This window comes from Alexandromys fortis, unplaced genomic scaffold (genome assembly GCF_014885135.2).
Source record: "Alexandromys fortis isolate MF-2015 unplaced genomic scaffold, M_Fortis_MF-2015_v1.1 scaffold_104, whole genome shotgun sequence".
Classification (NCBI taxonomy): Eukaryota; Metazoa; Chordata; class Mammalia; order Rodentia; family Cricetidae; genus Alexandromys; species Alexandromys fortis.
Window position 1 is genome coordinate 3388815 of NW_026068000.1, and position 18821 is coordinate 3407635.

The 18821-nt window shown below is 42.6% G+C and overlaps 1 protein-coding gene across 3 annotated transcripts in view; it reads left to right on the plus strand.

Moving 5' to 3' along the window:
- The first annotated feature begins 7136 nt into the window (after window positions 1-7136).
- Ss18 (SS18 subunit of BAF chromatin remodeling complex) overlaps window positions 7137-18821 on the plus strand; it is a 53723-nt gene continuing 42038 nt past the window's right edge. For all 3 annotated transcript variants that reach the window (XM_050160686.1, XM_050160687.1, XM_050160688.1), the window contains exons 1-3: window positions 7137-7473; window positions 10726-10802; window positions 18554-18638. In XM_050160686.1, coding sequence (XP_050016643.1) covers window positions 7270-7473; window positions 10726-10802; window positions 18554-18638 — 366 coding nt within the window. In that variant the 5' untranslated portion in view covers window positions 7137-7269. The remainder of the gene's footprint in view (window positions 7474-10725; window positions 10803-18553; window positions 18639-18821) is intronic.

Here is an 18821-nt window from a genome sequence, read left to right on the forward strand (position 1 = left end):
AGATCCAGTTATCATCACATTCAGCCCTCTCTCCCTTCTGCTGCTATTTTGACACTCAAATTCTGCCATTATGTATTACTAGCTTTCAAATCATAACTTGACTTTTGTAGTTTTCTTTTTATGTGATAGATTTATAACAAAAATGTATATATGCTGCTTCTGTCTTATTTATTATGTGCTTACCTTTACCACTAAAATACTTTCTTTTTAGGGGAGGGGGATTTAAGTCACTTTCTAGCATACTACCAGTTTAGCATCAAGGCTTCCCTTCAGAGCAGGGTGTGCTGGTGTATAACTTCAATACAAGTGCGTGATGGGGGAACTGGGAGGCACGTGACCTTGTCTGAAAGGGTTTCTCTTTGGTATTTCGTATAGGCCAGGTATTCTAGTGACAGTTTCTCAACTATTGTTTGTAGGGAGTGTCTCAATTTCTCCTTCATTATCTCTCTTGTGTATGTGTGTGCCTGTACATGCAAGTATGTTTGCATATGTGCGAGGGGAGATGACAGTGGAGGCCAGAGCTTGACATTGGTTGTGTTCTCAATCGCTTCCCAACTTATTTCTTGAGATGTGATCTTCCACTGAACCTCCATTGCACAAATTTGGTCAGGCTGACTGGTCAGTGAATTCCAGGGATCTGCCTATTTCTGCCTCTCGTCCTGGGACTAAAGATGTACACTGCCATGCCCCTGGCTTTTTTTGTGGATGATAGGGATCCGAACCCAGGTCTCAGGCTTGTGTGGTAAGCACCTTAGCAACTGAACCATCTCCCAGCTTCGAATTTCTCCTTGAAAGATAGTTTTGTTGGATAAAGAATTCTTCTCTGACATACTTCTCCAACCTTCATTTCTTATTTTGAGAGATACCAATATTAATTAACTAGAATATTGTAGATTCAGGCAGCCGAGTGACTTCGGGGGGTAAAGGTGCTTGCTCTCAAGCCTGACAAAACTGAATTTGATCCCCCTGGATCTACGTGATGAAAGGTATAGGGTTGGGGTTGGAGTGAATTATGCAGGCTCACGCTAATTGATGTGGGAGGTCCTTCTGTCTATGTGCTGCTTTCATTGGTTAATGAATAAAGGAACAGCTTGGGGCCTATAGCCAAGCTATAGGGGAACAGAGCTAGGTGGGAAAAACTAGACAGAATGTGGGGAAGAAGAGGCACAGAGACAACATGGAGCATCCAGAGACACTCATGCCGAGTCTTTGCTGGTAGGCCATGACCTTGTGGTGATACACAGATTAATAAAAATGGGTAAAATTAAGATGTAAGAGTTAGCCAATAAGAAGATAGAGCTAATGGGCCAAGCAGTGATTTAACTAATACAGTTTCTGTGTGATTATTTCGGTTCTGGGTAGTCGGGACAAACAAATACCCTCCTTCAACAATTGTAAAAAAGTGCGCCATTTCAGCTAACCAACTTGGAACCATCTTGAGCAGCTGGTACCCAAAACAAGTCTTGTAGTAGTGCTATTAGCATCATAACATCATATCAACCTGGTGGAGTTGTTGTTGTAGGGCCCTATCTTCTTACTGGAAACTTCAAAGATTACTACAGGAAACCTGAGTGTTCACTGTGGAAAATGTAAACATTATTTATACAGACTATATGGCAGTCAGAGGACAACTTGTGTGAGTTAGTTCTCTCCTGCCATAGCATGGGTCCCGGAGATTCCACTCAGATTGCCAGGCTTGGTGGCAAGTACCTTTACCTGAGGGGACATTTGCTCGCCTGACTTTTTTTTTTTTTTAATATTTTTAGTTACCATATAAAGCGATGGATTTCATTGTGACACTCTCATACCTATGCATCATCAGCCTTTGTTCCTGTTTACACCTCCTCTCGCATCTTCTCTCTTGTTGACTTCCTCCCTCCTCCCAGAGTCCTTCCTTCTGTTTCAGTGTCATATACATCCCGTTATCCCATCAGAACGTTGTGAAGCAAGGCCCTTACATAAACCCATTCCTCACTGTCACTCTTTTTGATCAGCCTGAATGGTGACTTCATCTCAGCAAGATGTAATATAAAATTGACACTTACTGTGTTTCACAAAATGATTTTAGTAAGAGTTTTCCATTGAGTACACTCTTAGGCCAAATAAAGATGTCCAATGGATGTAGTTTTTCCTGGTCATTACCTCTCAGGCCAAATAGAGATTTTGGAGGTTGGAGATTTGGGTTCATTATGTGAATTTCAAGCTGCTTCTAGTCTTTCTAGTAATTGGTACAGTGTAGATTTATAGGGTCATCATGGCCATTAGTCTGTGATTTTCAGAAATACCATGGAGCCTTAGAAATGTGATGGAATATGACAAATTGAAAGGTCGCACCGTCTATTCTTAATTACATTCATCTATTGTCTTGACCACAAGCTTTTGCAATTTGAATTCCTAATTCTGAATTTCTAAATTTTGAATTTCTAAAAACTAACTGACTTCCCCCAGTTTTTTTTGTTCCTTTTGTGGAGGATCAGAATTTTGGAGATGGACTCCTGACTTAGAATATTTTTCCCCTAATTTTTATCTTATAATTGAAGGGTTTAGACTATTTATACTTAGTGTAATTTCTCGCTTTTTTCTCATTCTACTAAAATCTCTTCTCCTCCCATTTTCTATACCCTTCCCATTTCTCTGTCTCTCATTAGACATTGAACCTATGATCTTATGTGTGCTAACTAACCTTCAAATCCAGTCCAGTTTTCAATGGAGTTATTTGAATATTTTAAATATTCTATATTATCTTCCTTTTTGACATAATAGCTACAATTAGCTTTAAAAATCTTTCTTGTTGGTGCTAACAAGTATGATTTTGGACATTTTATATCATAGGAAGTAAAAAATATTTTTGTAGGACTTATTGAGAAGGCTCTATGATTATGAGTGCTTACTCTTCTTCCAGAGAAACCAAGTTAGGGTCCTAGCATTCACATCAGGTGATTCACTAATGCCTACAACTCTAACTCTGGGGGAATCATCCTCTTCTGGCCTCTGAAAGCAACTGCATTGACATATACAATCCCACACAAAGAAACACATGCACACACAACTGAAAAATAATGAAATAAATCTTAAAATAATTTTGTAATGATACTATGGTACTATGGTTTTATTTTTTGTTTTTTTGCTTTCAAACAATCAAGGAGTGGAAAGGACAGAAACTTTTCAAAAGTGACCAAAAAGTTTAAGAATTACTAATCGCAGTATGTATATTTATAAATATACTCCACTTTATTTATAATATAAGAATGTTACAGTAATTTTTTCCATCCATTACACTGGTTTTACCATGGACTTTTTATTTTTATTTCATTTAATTATTGTGTGTGTGTGCATGAGAGCGGAGGGTGATATATTTCCATGCCATGGTGTACATTTGGAGGGCAGAGGAACCACATGGCTGAGGTTGCTGCTCTTCTGCTTGCTGGGCTTGGAACATGGTCCCCTGGTTCAAATACATTTTCACCAGCTTTCTGTTTTAAGTTTTTCCTGAATTCCTTTCCACAAGTTGGAATGGCACCTGTAGGGAATCTTGCCCTGGGCTCACAACTCCCTTTAGTCCATTTAGTCTCAGGCTTTTCTTGATTTTCCTTGAGCACTGGATTTGGCCCCATTATACCTCCTGGTGCTCCTTTTCTCTTCAATTGTACGTTTTATATTTTCCCTTGCTTGGCTTGCTCCTTTTCTTTAAGATCTACAAAAGAACGAACACTAATAACCACATGGCAAAGTCAATACTAAACTGTCTTGGAATTTCCTCTATAAATGAAATAATCAAAAGTTCTTCATTTAGCCTGAGGCAGATGATTTTTAAGAGAAGGGCAGAAAGCAGCCACATTCTTTACCAAAATATCATGTGAAATGTCTCTAGCTTACTCACTAATATTCTTCTCTTCTGAAACCTCGAGCCAGGTGGTCATCAGCATCGCTCTCAGTACCACCATTACCTAGCTTAAAAAATACTTTCCAAAACACTAACCCTTACTATAGACCTGATTCAGTTCATTCTTAATGAATTCACTGTTTGATAACATAAGAAAAGGTTAAAGGTTAAGATGTCCCAAGGAGACTTTGTTAGAATCTACTTTGAATGAAAATTTCTGGATTTTTTTTTTTTTTGAGACAGGGTTTCTCTGTAGCTTTGGAGCCTGTCCTGGCACTAGCTCTTGTTGACCAGGCTGGCCTCAAACTCACAGAGATCCGCCTGCCTCTGCCTCCTGAGTGCTGGGATAAAAGGCGTGCGCCACCACTGCCCGGCTTAGAAAATATTTTTTTTTTGACTGAGAATTGAGAAAAGTGGTTTGATTGGGTTCTGACTAGAATAATGATTGTGCACAAAGATGTATGCTGTTCTTTTTATTTGAAATCTCTGGAAGCCACCCCTCGGGTTGACTCATCAAATGCCGCAGAGACTGTGAGCAGAAACACTTGGGAGACTAGCCCTTGAGGGGTCTTGCTCTGAGCACAGTTTCTAAGGACTGACTTGGGTTCTTTCTGCCTTTGCGCTACGTCCTAAGAACTGATCGGAGCACAGAGGCTTAGGGGATCAGCACATTTTGTAGAGCAGATGCTCTATTAATTACAGAACATTAAGTCTTAAAGAAATTCTCCTATGCAAACAGTTATCTCTGACATCTGCATGTACAGGATCTATTTTAGGGAGACTAAAACAATTTTAATCCCATGATTTTAGTTTCACTAAATATTGAACATATTCTAGGAAAACTTCATTTAGTCAGTCTGATGAAACATACTTAAAGGATACAAACAAATCTCCATGGAAATTAGAAAGCGAAACATTTGGAAGCCAACACGAAGTTTCATATTATACGGTGTCAGTCCTGGCTCTACTTTTTGAGCTTCACTTCTGTCTGCATCTGTTTGTGTGCACAATCAGGAATTAATTATTCACGCCGACAGCTCCCTCTCTCTGACACATTCTCCGTGTGCAAACCTTCTTCTCTCAGCTCCACGGCCTGAACTCTTTAGTGCATGCGCAGATTCAAAGGGCCTGCTGTCTCTCTTTGGGAAGATAGCTACTTCAATGCACCCTTTTCCAGCCCTCCAAGCCCTTCTATTGCTCAGGCAGACTTCCCAGATTCGTGGGTGGTTTCTGCCTTAGCTAAAGTTTAGTCTCTTCTTCACTCCCTCTCCTCTGGCATTCGCTGCCCCAGGGTTTCTTGCAGAAGTAATGGTAAAGATAAGAGTGTGTGCAACACCAGTATGTCTAGGTCAGGCCCCTCCAGGCCTCAACCTCCCTTCTCTCTGAATTCTCTACTTTTCCAGGGAAAGCTAACTGACTAGGTTTTTACCAAGGAAATCTGGAGATGAAGTAGTGTCCTGTAGAGTGCACGTTTGCGTTTTTAGATGACCCTTTTCACCAACGTTTTCCAACAGATGCAGCGCAAAGGAACACACAGAAAACACGTTAGTGTCAGTCAGACAACCACAGCAAACACTAGGGCTCTTTTCCGCATAGGGCCTTATCCCACTGCTCCAAACACTGGAAGGCTTGTAACCTATGGTCTACAGAGTCCCTGCTTCTACTGGTAAACCATGCTTTAGAATATCTGTCTGAGTCCTCCCTGGGATGTGAAGACTTTTCAAATGTACTTGTGTTTGTTTTTTAAACGGTAATGTAGAAATTCAGACAAGTGTTGGTTGGTATGCCTGTAGGGTCTCCATGCTAGCTGTCAAGGGGACGCAAGGGGAGCAACGGGGTGTTTTCAGATTCACTCTTCCCCTCTGAAATACTTAGTAATTACTAAGGTATTGTTGGTAAATCAAATGTGCCGATCCATGCCAAGCATCGGACACACAGTTACCAGTGGACAATAACTGGTTACCATTCAGCTCTGAAGAGTATTTTTAGTTCCGTGGGATTACATGACTCCCCTTGTACCATAGTGCTTTTCTTAGGAAAGTGAAAGGCAACGAGTTAATTCCCAAGAAAGTTAACCATTGGACCGGAGGGAGAAGGCTCATCCTTTATTCTTAGAATGGCCTATCTTACTCCTCGTGTGTGTTTGTGTAATGTTTCAAATGCACGGAGTGGGTGGGGTAGGGGAACACACCTGGGTGGGGGGCGCAGAATAAACTTGTTCTCTCCTTCTGCGACGTTGGTCCCAGTTTGTATTCAGGATGACGGGCCTGACCACAAGCACCTTTACCAGCTGAGCCATCTGAAAGCCTAATCTTCAGGCTTTAGAGCTTTTTAAATATAGCGGGGCATTTCCACATTAAGTCATACGAATGCCCTGTAGTTCTGTCCTTGTTTGCTATAGTTATTGTTTTTGTTGTCCTTTTTATAGTCGCATAATATCCTTGAGAGAGTCCTGTCCAGCTGTTCATTTCTACCATCCGTACTTCCAAACAACAGGGCAGACACACCGAATGGCTGAATGAATTAAAATGACCTGTGAAATTTTTGGAAATAACATTAAAAAGTACGTTTGTTCTTCACTTTATTAATAATTTAGGCACGAATTTTGGAGCATCACTGATGAGTAACACAGCATATTAACCCTCCTTTTGTGCGATTGGGAAGTCTAAGTTTGCAGAATTAATCCGCAGCAGCGTGTTCCTTTATTAATTTGCAGCTGTTGGTTTTCTCCCCCTCATACCGACTTGAAGCCTGGCAGCTTGGGCCTAATTAACAAGCACTAAGTATTTAACTGGAAAAGAGTGTGCCTTTTCATAGCTTCCTTTCAAAGGCCCTAAGTCAGATCAAGTGATCCACAAGTGTGGGAGGGGTCTGTCCCGAAGTAAGCTGCCGGGCGGCGTCCTTTCAACTGTCGGGCTTAGACTTTGCGAGCTGGCGAGCGACTCCAAGGTGCGCACGTGGAGCGCAGGGAGCCATTCAAACCAGCGAATCCGCGTTCTCGCTGCCGACCCGGCAGTCGCTCCCGAGTCCAGGCTGTCTTTTTCCCTCTCGGCGCCGGCGGCCCAGGCGACTCTGGGCAGTCGCCTCTTCCCCGGAGGGTCGCGGGCGCAGTTGGGGACAGTTTGGCGGGCGGGCCCCGCGTTTCCTGTGACAGCGCGGCCGGGCAGCTCCCTCCCGCGGCGGCGGGACCATTTCCTGAGCGTCCGGGCGGAGGCGGCCGGCGCGGCGCTACCATCAGCGCGCGGGCGCGGGGGTGACGCCCGACAGCGGGCAAGGACAGACGGGCGGGCGGCGGGGCGCGGGGCCTGAGCCGCCCTGGCCTCGACGAGCTTCCTAGACGCCTTGCTGGGAGCTGCGGCTCCGCGCCGAGCCGGGCTCGGCCGGCGATGCGCGCGGCTCCGGAGCCTCGTTCCCCCCTCGGCGCGCGCTCAGGTGGGCCTGCCCGGGAGGCGGGCGTCGGGCCCCCAGCTCCGCGGCCCCCGGAGCGCTCCGGACTCGCCGATCGTGGGCTCGGTGGCAACATGTCTGTGGCGTTCGCAGCCCCGAGGCAGCGGGGCAAGGGGGAGATCACGCCCGCCGCCATCCAGAAGGTGAGCTCGGGGAGGCGCCGGAGCGCGGGCCGAGACGGAGTGGCGGGGGACGGGGGGAGCGGCCCGGCGGTGGTGAGGGCGGGCGCCGGGAAGCCGGCAGAACCCTTTGGCGCCTGCTCTGCCCGCACAAAAGCGCCGGCAACTGCCGCCCGATTTCCCCGCGGGGCGCGTGTACTCGGCTGGGCGGCGCGGGGCCGGGAGTGGGGCGGCCCGCGAGAGTCCGCTGTCGCCCCGCCCCGCCGGGACCCCACTCGCGGAAGCCGGAGCCTGGAGTGTTGCGCCGCAAACTCCTCGGAGTTGAGGCCCTCCCGGGAGAACTTGGGAACCTTCCGCAGAGGCTCGGGGCAGGCGAGGAAGGAGCCTGTGGGCACGGGGGTTCCCCAGAGGAGCAACCGGGATCCGATCCCCTCTGCTCCCGATAGATGCGCCTGAGCGCAGGCCGGGCGCTGGGTTTCGGGAGGGCGAGCCTTCTCCTCGCCGGCCAACTGCGGCTGTCTGCACCGACGGGCGGGCGGTTTGCATTAAGTCAGCGCAGAAGGGCTGGGAGCTGCGCCCTCAGAGGACAGTGCCACCCCAGTCGCCGCTCGGGGACTGCCAACTGGGGACACAAAGGTTCTTTATTATCCTCTGAGCCTGTGTCTAGCAAGGCACTATTCTAGATCTCAGCGTGGTAGACTTCGAAAAGTCGCTTGTCGAGTTTAGCAGTTTGCCCAGAGTATCTCCATCTTGTTCCCCCGCCCTGGAGCAAGGTTGAGAGAAAGTCAACTTGTAGCACCAATCGGGGCACCCTTGCAGGCCCGTGGGTTAACGGCTGTCGCTTTCTGTTTACCGTCAGGGTCTTTGTAGTGTGGAGTTTATCATTTGCCCAACTGTTGCTTTATTTTCTTTGAAGAAACCCGCCTGGCAGTGCCTGGAAACGCAGTTTCTTTCTCTAGTGGTAGTCTGGTGAACAGCTTCCCTTACACACGTGCAGAAAGCATGTTTTTGGCGGAATTCGTGCTTTCCTTTTGAACTGTAGAAAAAGTCTGGCTTTTTCCTTTTTCTCAGCAGAGTTCTTTCTTATATGTTTTATTAGTTGTTTATCATGAGTGAGTGATCTAGAAGGTGCTAACTGGTCATTTTTCAGAAATTCTCGATAAGAAGTGAAAAATGACTTAAGACTTTTTATTGTGTGTGTGTATGTGTATGTGTCATGTGTATGCCATGCCTGGGGATGTCAGAAGAAACACAAGATACAGCCTGTTGTGAGTTACATTGTGGGTACTGGGATCCAAACCCAGGTCCTCACCGAGAGCGTTAAGGGCTCTTGTCTTCTGGGACCATCTCTCCAGCCCTCAGTAGTGTATTCCAGTATAAGTTTTGTTTGCAGTGTCCGACATTGCTATTAGACAAGAGACAGGCATATGGTTGGGATTGTTTAACGTGTTATGCGTTCCTTGGTTTGAGTATTGAATTGATGGCACTCAGGAGGCAGAAGCAGACAGATCTCCGAGTTTGAGACCAGCCTGGTCTACCCAGTGAGTTCTAGGACAGCCAGGACTACACAGAGAAACCCTGTCTCGAAAAACCAAACCAACCAAACAAACAAAAACAACAAAAAACTCTTGGTACCTAGTGATCATATTTAAGAAGCACACCTTAGAGAAGTGTTTGCCCTCAGTAATCAATGATTATGATAAATGTGCAGAACTATGAGTTAATGGTAATGGGATTTTTGTTTTTAATTAAAAGTGACATTAAGTGAGATGGTGGTTTTGGTGTTGTTGCCTGGATATTTACTGGATCATGAGAGGTGGGTTCAGGATCAGCATTACCCTGATACTGAAGCTCTTACAGACTTAGGTGTTGGACTGGGGACAGCGTCCTGGCACTTTGTTTAGTGCCGTTGGTATAGATGAACTATTTAACCCTCAAAGTCAAGGCTGCTTAGATAGTTATCAGATGATAAAATGATAATTTATGTATCTTATGTTTCTTAAGCTTTTGAGATACCTCATTTTATATTGTAATCTCAAATTCTATTACATACTGTAAATGTATAGCGATTGTTAGGCTATGTGTTGTTTTAGAGAATCACAAATCTATACAGTTAGAAAAGAAGGTAGCCTATTACTTCAAGTCCTTGTGTTTATTTCAGTCTGGGTAAGGACAGATCTTTTCCCTTCGTACTACAAACTGTTTGAATACTCCAAAACCAACTTTCAGCTAGTTGAAACTATAGTTACAGATAGCATAGGTGGTAATTAAATGTATTAAAAAGCAAAAACAAAACAGTGGAACTTGAAGGATGGTTCAGTGGGGTTCAAGGAGTTGTCCTCTAATCTCACGGGCACCTTGGCGTTTGGAGGTGTGTGTGTGTGTGTGTGTGTGTGTGTGTGTGTGCAGTGAGAGAGTGCGAGCTCATACTCACTAATACTAAATAAAATAAAAGAAACATTGCTTTTCCCTTCTGAGTCTCAAGAAGGAGAGATATTGGAATAGATATTAAACATAATTGATTAAATGTGATATCATTCCAAATATACAAAGTAAAGTTTTTTGTGTGTTATAAGTTATAATCTATATTAACAGAAGACCCCAGGAGGTTCAGTTTCCATGTAGATATGACATTTCTAGAAAAATAGATTATAAAAATCAGTTGTTGCAGAATTATATGAATCAAGTATAGCATATTTTATAAGTGATTTATACATTTTAACAGTAATGAAAAATTTTAACTAAGTTAATTCAATTCAATCTCATGATTTTTACTTTTTATTTATTTTTGTTTGTTTATATGTTTTCTATCTATCTATCTATCCATCCATCCATCCATCCATCCATCCATCCATCCATCCATGGTTTTTTTGAGACAGGGTTTCTCTGTAGCTTGGCTGTCCTGGAACTTATTCTTGTAGACCAGGCTGGTCCACAAGACTCACAGAGTCTTGTACTCAAACTCACAGAGCTCCTTCTGCCTTTGCCTGCTGAGTGCTGGGATTAAAGGCTTGCATCACCACTTCCCAGCCAATTTCACAATTTTCATTTCTGTGGACTTAAATTGTAGCAGCAGGTAGACACAGTAGCAGTGACTCTCCCAGTGTTGTTTTCCTGTCCACTGGATGATTTTGTATCTGTAAGGATGGCTTTGAGGAACATTTCTGACTGAAGTGCTTCTGTAGTAAACTGTCTTTCCTCTTCAGACGTCTTAGTTTTTCATTTTACGTGATGAGCGCTAGATTAACAATAAACTTTTTCTTGTTTGTGTTTCAGATGCTGGATGAAAATAATCATCTTATTCAATGTATAATGGACTATCAGAATAAGGGGAAGGCGTCAGAATGCTCTCAGTAAGACCCATGAGAAGCTTTTTGTGTCCGAGCACTGTTGTTCTTACTTTTCTGTAGAACGACATTATTAAACTGTATTTGTGGTTGTGGCTTGAGAAAATGTTCATCTCCGCAGAGGGAAATGTGTTTATTGGCCATCATTGGGAATCTTTGCTGGTTGTTTTATTGCCTTTTTTTTTTTTTTTTTTTTTTTTTTTTGAGACAGGGTTTCTCTGTGTAGCCTTGGCTGCCCTGGAGACTCACTCTGTAGACCAGGCTGGCTTTGAACTAGAGATCCCCCTGCCTCTTCTTTTGGAGTGCTGGGATTAAAGGTGTGCTCCACATCTATTAGTGTGGACTTGAATTTTTGGGGACCTTTTGCGTAAATGGATTCTAACAATGTGTAGTCTGTTTTGACTGACTTCTCTGAGATAGGGTCTCATGAAGCCCAGGCTGTGGTGAAATCCCTGATCCCTGCCTCTGCCTCTCAAGTGCACGTTATGGGGTGTGCCAAAGACCCAGCTGTAACTGTAGGTTTTTCCTGCCCACTAGTTCCCGAATAACCACTCAGATTTAATATTAATTATGAATGTTTGCCAGATGGCGCAGCTCAGGCTTTTTACTAGTTAGCTGTTACATTTAAATTAACCCATTTCTGTTCCTATGTACTGCCATGTAGCCATGGCAGTGTAGCACCCAGCTCTGATAGCATAATGTCTCCAAGAGTGACCCATGCTGGCACGTGCACTAGACTTCCTCACAATGCCAAATGATCTTCCATTTGGTGCTCTGTCGTTTGGGTTGTTTCCAGTTCTCTGTTCATGACACTGCTCTGAATTTGTATGACTTTGTTTCTTCTTGATTCTTTTACAAAAGAAAAGCACTTTATGATGGGAGTTAGGTGTCATTTTTTTTCCTATTTCTTACTCTATATTTAAAAAAAATGACTTTAAACTTGTACAGAGCCTCATCTATAGAAACTTAAAATATTAGCCTGGTAGTGGTGGCACAGGCCTTTAATCCCAGCACCCAGGAGGCAGCCTGGTAGATCTCTGAGTTCAAGATCAGCCTAGTCAACAGCAAGTTTTAGGATAGCCAGAATTACACAGAGAAACCCTGTCTCAAAAAACAAGAAAGAAAAGAAAAAGTAAAATTTTCATGTATGTACTGTATTTAGTTACTTCTGTGGATACTGAGATCCTAGAGACTAATTGTCATTTTCAAGGACCAAACTTTTATTTTTAAGTGGTCTGTCTGAGGTAAGTGGTAGACCCTGACAGACTCAGATGGGAAGCTGGGCATGGCCAAGAATCCCAGCCCCTTCAAGGTTGAGGCAGGCGAATTGTAGAGTCCTGAGCCACACCTCAGGACAACAACAAAGCAGATCCAAAGAAGAAGTGATGTAGAGTTGCCGATATTGTTAAGCGTCCAGAGTAGCAGTGCCCAGATGCATGGAGATACAAGCCGTATCTTCTAGTGATGCCGCAGACGAAGAGGTGGCTTGCCTGTGCTTTCCTTGGTTCATTATTTATAAAATGTAAAATGCGGTCACCTTGATATATGGCTTCTGTATGGCACTGAGTGTTAGCACTCCCTTTCCATCCCGAGTTGTGTGGTGTTTGGGGTTAGAACAAATGGTCACCATGTCCAGTGACTGCTGCACTGAGAACAGGGTTTTAGAGGATTTACTCTGCCATATTTTAGGGCCCATCCTTTCCTAGAGGTCTCACTGACCTGCTCTTGGGAGATAGTCCCAGCAACCAATTGATTTGCTTTTCCATCTTTATTGGGCTCTTGCCCTCCAGTGATTCACTTGACCTCTGAACTCTAGGTCTCTCTTTCCCTTTATTTAAATTATTTTTAAAATAAAAATCTCTTGTTCACTATTATAAAAATTTGGCAATTACCTCTTAATTTTCATCTTATTTGCTTCTCTCTGTTTTTATGTGAATACAAAGATAGATTACGATATCCTAGTGTTTATAGAAGCAGTCATTTTTCCTCTTTCTTGTTACAGCAGGATCAAGTTTAGACTCTTGTTTCTGTTTGGCAAGTGCTACCCCACTGACGTGTCCAGTCCTAGACTGCAGTTCCTAAGTGGATTACTAGGTCAGAGCATGCTGACTTGCCAAACTACCCTGCCAGAAATGTCCTTGCTTTATTTCCCCCGTCCTGTGTTCACCCGCCACTGTCAGCAGTGGATATTGGCCATCTTTTACACAATTCTGTACATCTGATTGGTAAAAGATATCAGTTTTTAAACAAATGCTCCTTTGAAAGCACTTCCTGCTTAATGGAAAAGACTCAGTGATAGTACTAGCAATTATGGTATGTCCTTTACTGAAATTCTTCAGAGGGTAACAGATTTGCCCAGTTGTTCTTTATTAATAGACATTTGGGAATCACTGCAGGCTTTTCCTAAAGTCGGCACGTATTCTTAGGTCGCCCGAGGATAAGAGTATGCAGTGACTGGTGCAGTGCCGTCATCTCAGCGGTCCCCGTGTGGGTCATGTTTGCCTTTAGTGGGGAGCGTATGCTTGTGGTGTACTTTAATCTGCTGCCGCTCCTCAGACTGTATGCTTCATGGTGTTGATGTTGCAGAATGCAGTTGTTCTGTGGACTGCTCCTCCTCTAAGACCCAGTTTGTCTCTGCACAATGAAGTTCACACTGTGCCCTATGGCTCTGGTGTCACAATTGTGAGGTGATGTCCTTCTGACAGCATCCTCCCTAGTTGAAGAGCAGCAGCTTGGTCAGCATGTGGTAGCTTGGATCTGCTTCCCTAAGCTGGCACCTGCTGTTTTCTCCACCAGAGTTAATATTTTTTTCTTTGTAGTTCGTCTGATTAACACAAGGCCTGGAAACACATTGAAACAAAAGGCCTTTGCTCATTATACTCAACATGCTAGTTTTAGTATCCACTGCGAGTTTTGCCTGCAACGGTTGTTACTGTTGTGGTTGTCAAGTGATGACCACATTCATCACTCCTCCTAGACTTACTTGGAATTCTGCTGTGAGGAAGTCATCTTTCACCCCCTTCCCTCCATTTGTTATTTTCGGGTTTTTATATGTAAATGGATTTGTACATTCCTACTGTATTTGCTACTTGGTACTTTGCTTTTTCTCTTGGTTTGTTCTAGATCTGACTACTGGGAGCTTTTCTGTCTAGCTTCTTGACATCTCTCTCTTATTCCCTTCCTCCCTCCTCCCCTCTCTGTTCCTTCCTCACTCCCCTCCTTCTTTTCCTCATTTATTGAGATAGGGTTTCACTCTGTAGACCATGTTGGCCTCAAACTCACAGAGACCTGCCTGCTTCTGCCTCCTTATACTGGGATTAAAGACATGTGCCACCACCACCGTGCCTCGCTCTATAATTCTTTAAACATTTATTTTCCTGTACTATGAAATGTCTTAGTCTTACCGTGTATTTCTTTTTGTACAAATCTGGAAGCGTCCATTTCTCTTAAGACCAGATTGGTGGTTGTTTAGTTTGTTTAAATATATAGGCTGAAATGTAGAAACCAAATTGTTTTTATCAGATTGTATTGTTTTCTAATGACTTTCATATTTTGTATTTTGTATGACCATTTTCATTTATATATTTTGTTTCTTCAATAAATTTTGTTGGTATATATTTGAAATTTTATTTTTAAAAAGCAGTGGGCCTATTTCTGTGGTTCTGTTGTGGATGATCTTCAGTTTTGAGATCACCCTGAAGCCAGGCAAGGAGACACTTACTGGGGTGACTTTTTTCACCTAAGACATTTAGGAATCTGGTAGAACAGAAGGATTTTAGGGAGTAGGACAGGTTTTGTTTTCATGGATGACCAATGAATGATACGGATAGCGAGATGTTCCCAGCGAGAACCAGCTTTTCCAACCTGAGTCAATTGTGGTCGATACTGTTTTGTTTATATTAGAAGCTTTGTCATCTATGTGTGTATGTAGATAGATAGATCCACTGCTTTTTAAAAATAAAATTTCAAATACATACAGACAGAATTTATTGAAGAGACAAAATATACAAATCCCCTCTTCTCTACACATGGGGATAGGCTATTATAGAAATTTCTTGTCTCTATTTGATGCAACCGAGGCTTAGATTGATTTAAGGTAGAAACTTCAATTTTGCCTTCTCTAATGATTTTATAACTCCTACCTTTGATCAAGGGGGATTTGCTATGTCACTTAGGGTTTCCTTGAATCCTAGGGTTTGGAGTTTTATGTTTTTAAATTCATGTATTCTTTCTCAATTTCATACCTGTATATAATGTACTCTGAGATATTCTCCCCTGCTATGCTCTCTTATCTGTCTACCAAACCCTTCTTCCCAGCAAGTCCCTCTACTTTCATGTCTTTATGTGCGTGCGTGCTTGTGTATGTGTGGTATTTTAGGATGGGTGCAGCTTATTTCAGAAATTAGTATTTGTCAACATTTAATGAAATTTTAGTTTAAATTACCGCTTACCAAGGTAATTTTTATTCTGTAAACTATAGCACCGTCCCACAAATGTGCTGCATTAAACTTATTTTTACATTAAGTCTAAGCTTTTCAGATTAGTTTTTAATTAATCAAACTTAGAACTGGTAATTTTGTCTTACGCAAGGTAATGAGTTGTGGCTTTCGGTGGGGTCTTTGGAAGCTAAGCTCTCCTTTAATCGTGACCATTCGCATCTGTAAGTATCTGTCAGACTAGTTAGGACCATACAGTCATCAAACGTAAGATTTTGATGGCTCTCGTAACTTCGGCTGCCTGTCAGCAGTAGCCATCGTCAAACGTAAGATGTTGACTATGTTTGATACTCTCCCGTTAGCTTGTGTTCACAAGGTACAGTTACATTTAAAGACAGGGACCCCATAAACGGCACTGTCGGCCAGTTTTGTCACTGATGTAAACGTTAAGGGTGCCCTACAATGGCGTGGTGCTGCAGAGCAGAGTGTTGTGGGTGCCGGGTGCACCCACTCTATCCTTGACTCAGTATAGAACAGCACAAGCTCACGAGAACCGCAGGGACAAGTGAAGTGGTATTTGCAGACTAAAATTCTCAGGAAAATGTTTTCATTTTTGTTTATATGCTGAGTTCAGATTCTGTGTTTTTGTTGATTTTTAAATACTATTTTGGACGACTTAACATACAAAGTCAGAAGAGAATGCAGAAAAAATAGAAATGAGCAAGTTTTTGTTAATAATTTTTTGAGACTTGCTTTGTCTTAGAATAAATGCTTTGATAAATATTACTTTTCTTACTGTGCTTTTGCTCCAGTGTTCCCTTTATCCTGTTGATTGGAATCTGCCTGTCGTCTCAGCAAGTTGGAGATTAAAGCAAGCAGAATTACTAATCCAGACAGAGATCTGTCCCAAAATGAGACTGTTGAGTTAAAGGCCAGTCTGATCTATGCATTCAGTCTGGGGCCAGCCGGGACTATAAAATTGAGACCTTGTCTCATAAAACAAAACACAACAACTACAACAAACTTGCTTGCGCCCACCTTCCTATGTTAGGGAAAGGACTTTCAGGCAGTTCTGTGCATCGGAATGGGGTTTCTGGTACTGTGATTGATGTTATTAGTATCCTTGTGGTGGCATGGAGGGGTGTCTTGTTTGGGGGTTGATACTGAAGGTTCATGTTTGCAACTGCCTGTTAAATGGTTTTGACAAAAGTGTATGTGCGTCGACGTGAGGCAGAGTGATAGCGCGTGCTTTAAGGTGCTAGTTGGAAATCTGGAAGAGAGCTGTAAAACGTTCCCTCTCCCCCATTCTGAAACTTTTCTGTAAATTTGAAATCACTTCAAATTAGTTAAAAGTTAGATCTGATATTGAACAGTTAGGTAAATATCTTGAAAATTTAAATGAGTCGTGTTTGTGTGTAGACATTTAGAGCTTCAAGGGACTTTAAAGGCCTGCTGGAGCTCCTGTTGGGACACTTAGTGACTTTCTGAGGCTGGCGAGGCTACTCAGCATAACACCCAAGCTTTGTTATGGTAATGTGTGGGCAAAGGCTTCAGGTTGGCATTTTTATTTGCCATGGTATAGTTGGTAGTCCTAGAAAGCTCACACTTGAGGATCATACCCACATTCTAAAACACAGAAGAAAAAGTGTGTCCGATACCCAGAACCCACATGGTGGAAGGAGAGAGACAACTCTGGTCGAACCCAGGGCCCTCGTACTGCTCCTACCACCATGAATAAAAACTAAACAATTTTTTGAGGGCTGAGCATGACAGGACACTCCTTTAATCCCAGAACTTAGAGGGCAGAGGCCAGAATTGAGGCAGTTCTCTAAATTTGAGGCTAACCTACAGACTACAGAGGGAGTTCCAGGGCAGTCAGGGCTACACAGAGAAACCCTGTCTCAAAAAAAAAAAAAAAAAAAAAAAAAAAAAAAAAAAAAAAAAAAAGACTGTTTGATTGGTTTTGAATAGGGTTAGGTGGTATTAAGTTCCATGCAAGACTTCTATAAAATTATAAAACAGTCCCAACTGCTGTTTGCTGTCAGTCTTGTTTGAAGAATTCCAAAAACATAATTAACCATAGTAATCACTTACTGGTCTGTGTTTATCCAAGGACCCTTACAAATGTCTCCTTTCAGATTAGCTGTACGTGAGGAGTGGAACTGAAAGTGTAGGCTTCGTAGTGTGGAAGCTTTTCCTTTGTTAGAAACGTGAAATCGGTGAGAGGTATTTCAATCTGGATGGGTAATGAAATACTTCATTTATTTGAATAAAATTCTTTTGACATTCATTTAAAATTTATAGCTAGTTTCTATAATAACGGATTTTTGGAGTTTGAGTTCTGTCTTGCTGCATTCCCAGGCTAGCCTGTGTTTCTGTATCAGCTTTGTCAAGTACGGCGGCCATAGGCCTGTGCCCCATGCCTATCCTCTGGAAAGGAGCTCTTGAAACTGGTACATTTTGGTGTAGGTTTTAAATTTGTATGTGTGGGGCTTGTTCTGCTCATGTACTGAGATCAGACAGTGATTTAGATCACTGCCAGTTTTTGGTTTTATATGAGTTAACTTTAAAAATTATAAGGCAACTTTAATTATTAGACAGTGTTACCTAAAGCTATTTTTTCGACTTATATTTATCCATATAGCCCAAGTATTAAGAATTCACTTTATTGTTTTAAAGTGAATTGTTAATGATTTTAGTGTCCTATCATTTTGTTTATGTCTGCACTTGGGAGGCAGAGGCAGGTGGATCTCTGTGAGTTGCATCCCGTCTGGGCTACATCGTGAGTTTCAGGTCAGTCAGGCCTCCATAATGAGACCCTGTCTGTAAACAACGAGCTCCAACAAAAGCAGAAGGAAGCATGAGGGTGGGATGGTGTGGTAAGCATAGGTCACTGAACTTCTTTATTTCAGTTCTTGTAAAACCTAACATACTGTGTGTCTGATGCTGGGCGTCAGTTACTCTCTTGACCAGCTATGAAATCGTGTGTAACTCAGCATTCTCTAAAGCATAATTTTTCAGGCTACCGGTAAGGAGAGAAGAGTAAGAACTGCTAGCTCATAGCACTAGTTTACATATAAGTGAGGTATGTACACATAATACTAACTAAAAAGTCTCTAGCATATGGTGAAATCACTCTGTGTTCCCATTACCTTAAATGTAGCATGTATCATTTGGAATTATTTTGCAGAGGAAAAGTTGAAGTTCTATTGATGTTCAGGTAACACATTTTTCATTAAGCTCTAAAAATAATTATAATGCTGCTTGTTTTTAAGTAGATAGGAAGATTTTTTAATATTGGTATTTGTTTTGTTTTAATAGGTATCAGCAGATGTTGCATACGAACCTGGTATACCTTGCTACAATAGCAGACTCTAATCAAAATATGCAGTCTCTCCTGCCAGCAGTAAGTCCCTTGAAAGTGTGTGAAGTCCATGTCTGTAGCTGTGTGATTAACACAGTTGGTTTTGGTGATGCTGAGTTTTGTGTCCTAAGCCCTGGATTACCCTGAGCACACACGCCTGTTCTGTATTCTCTAAGGGCCTTCCTGTCTTCACTCATCTGATTTGGGTGTTTGAGTTAATTCACC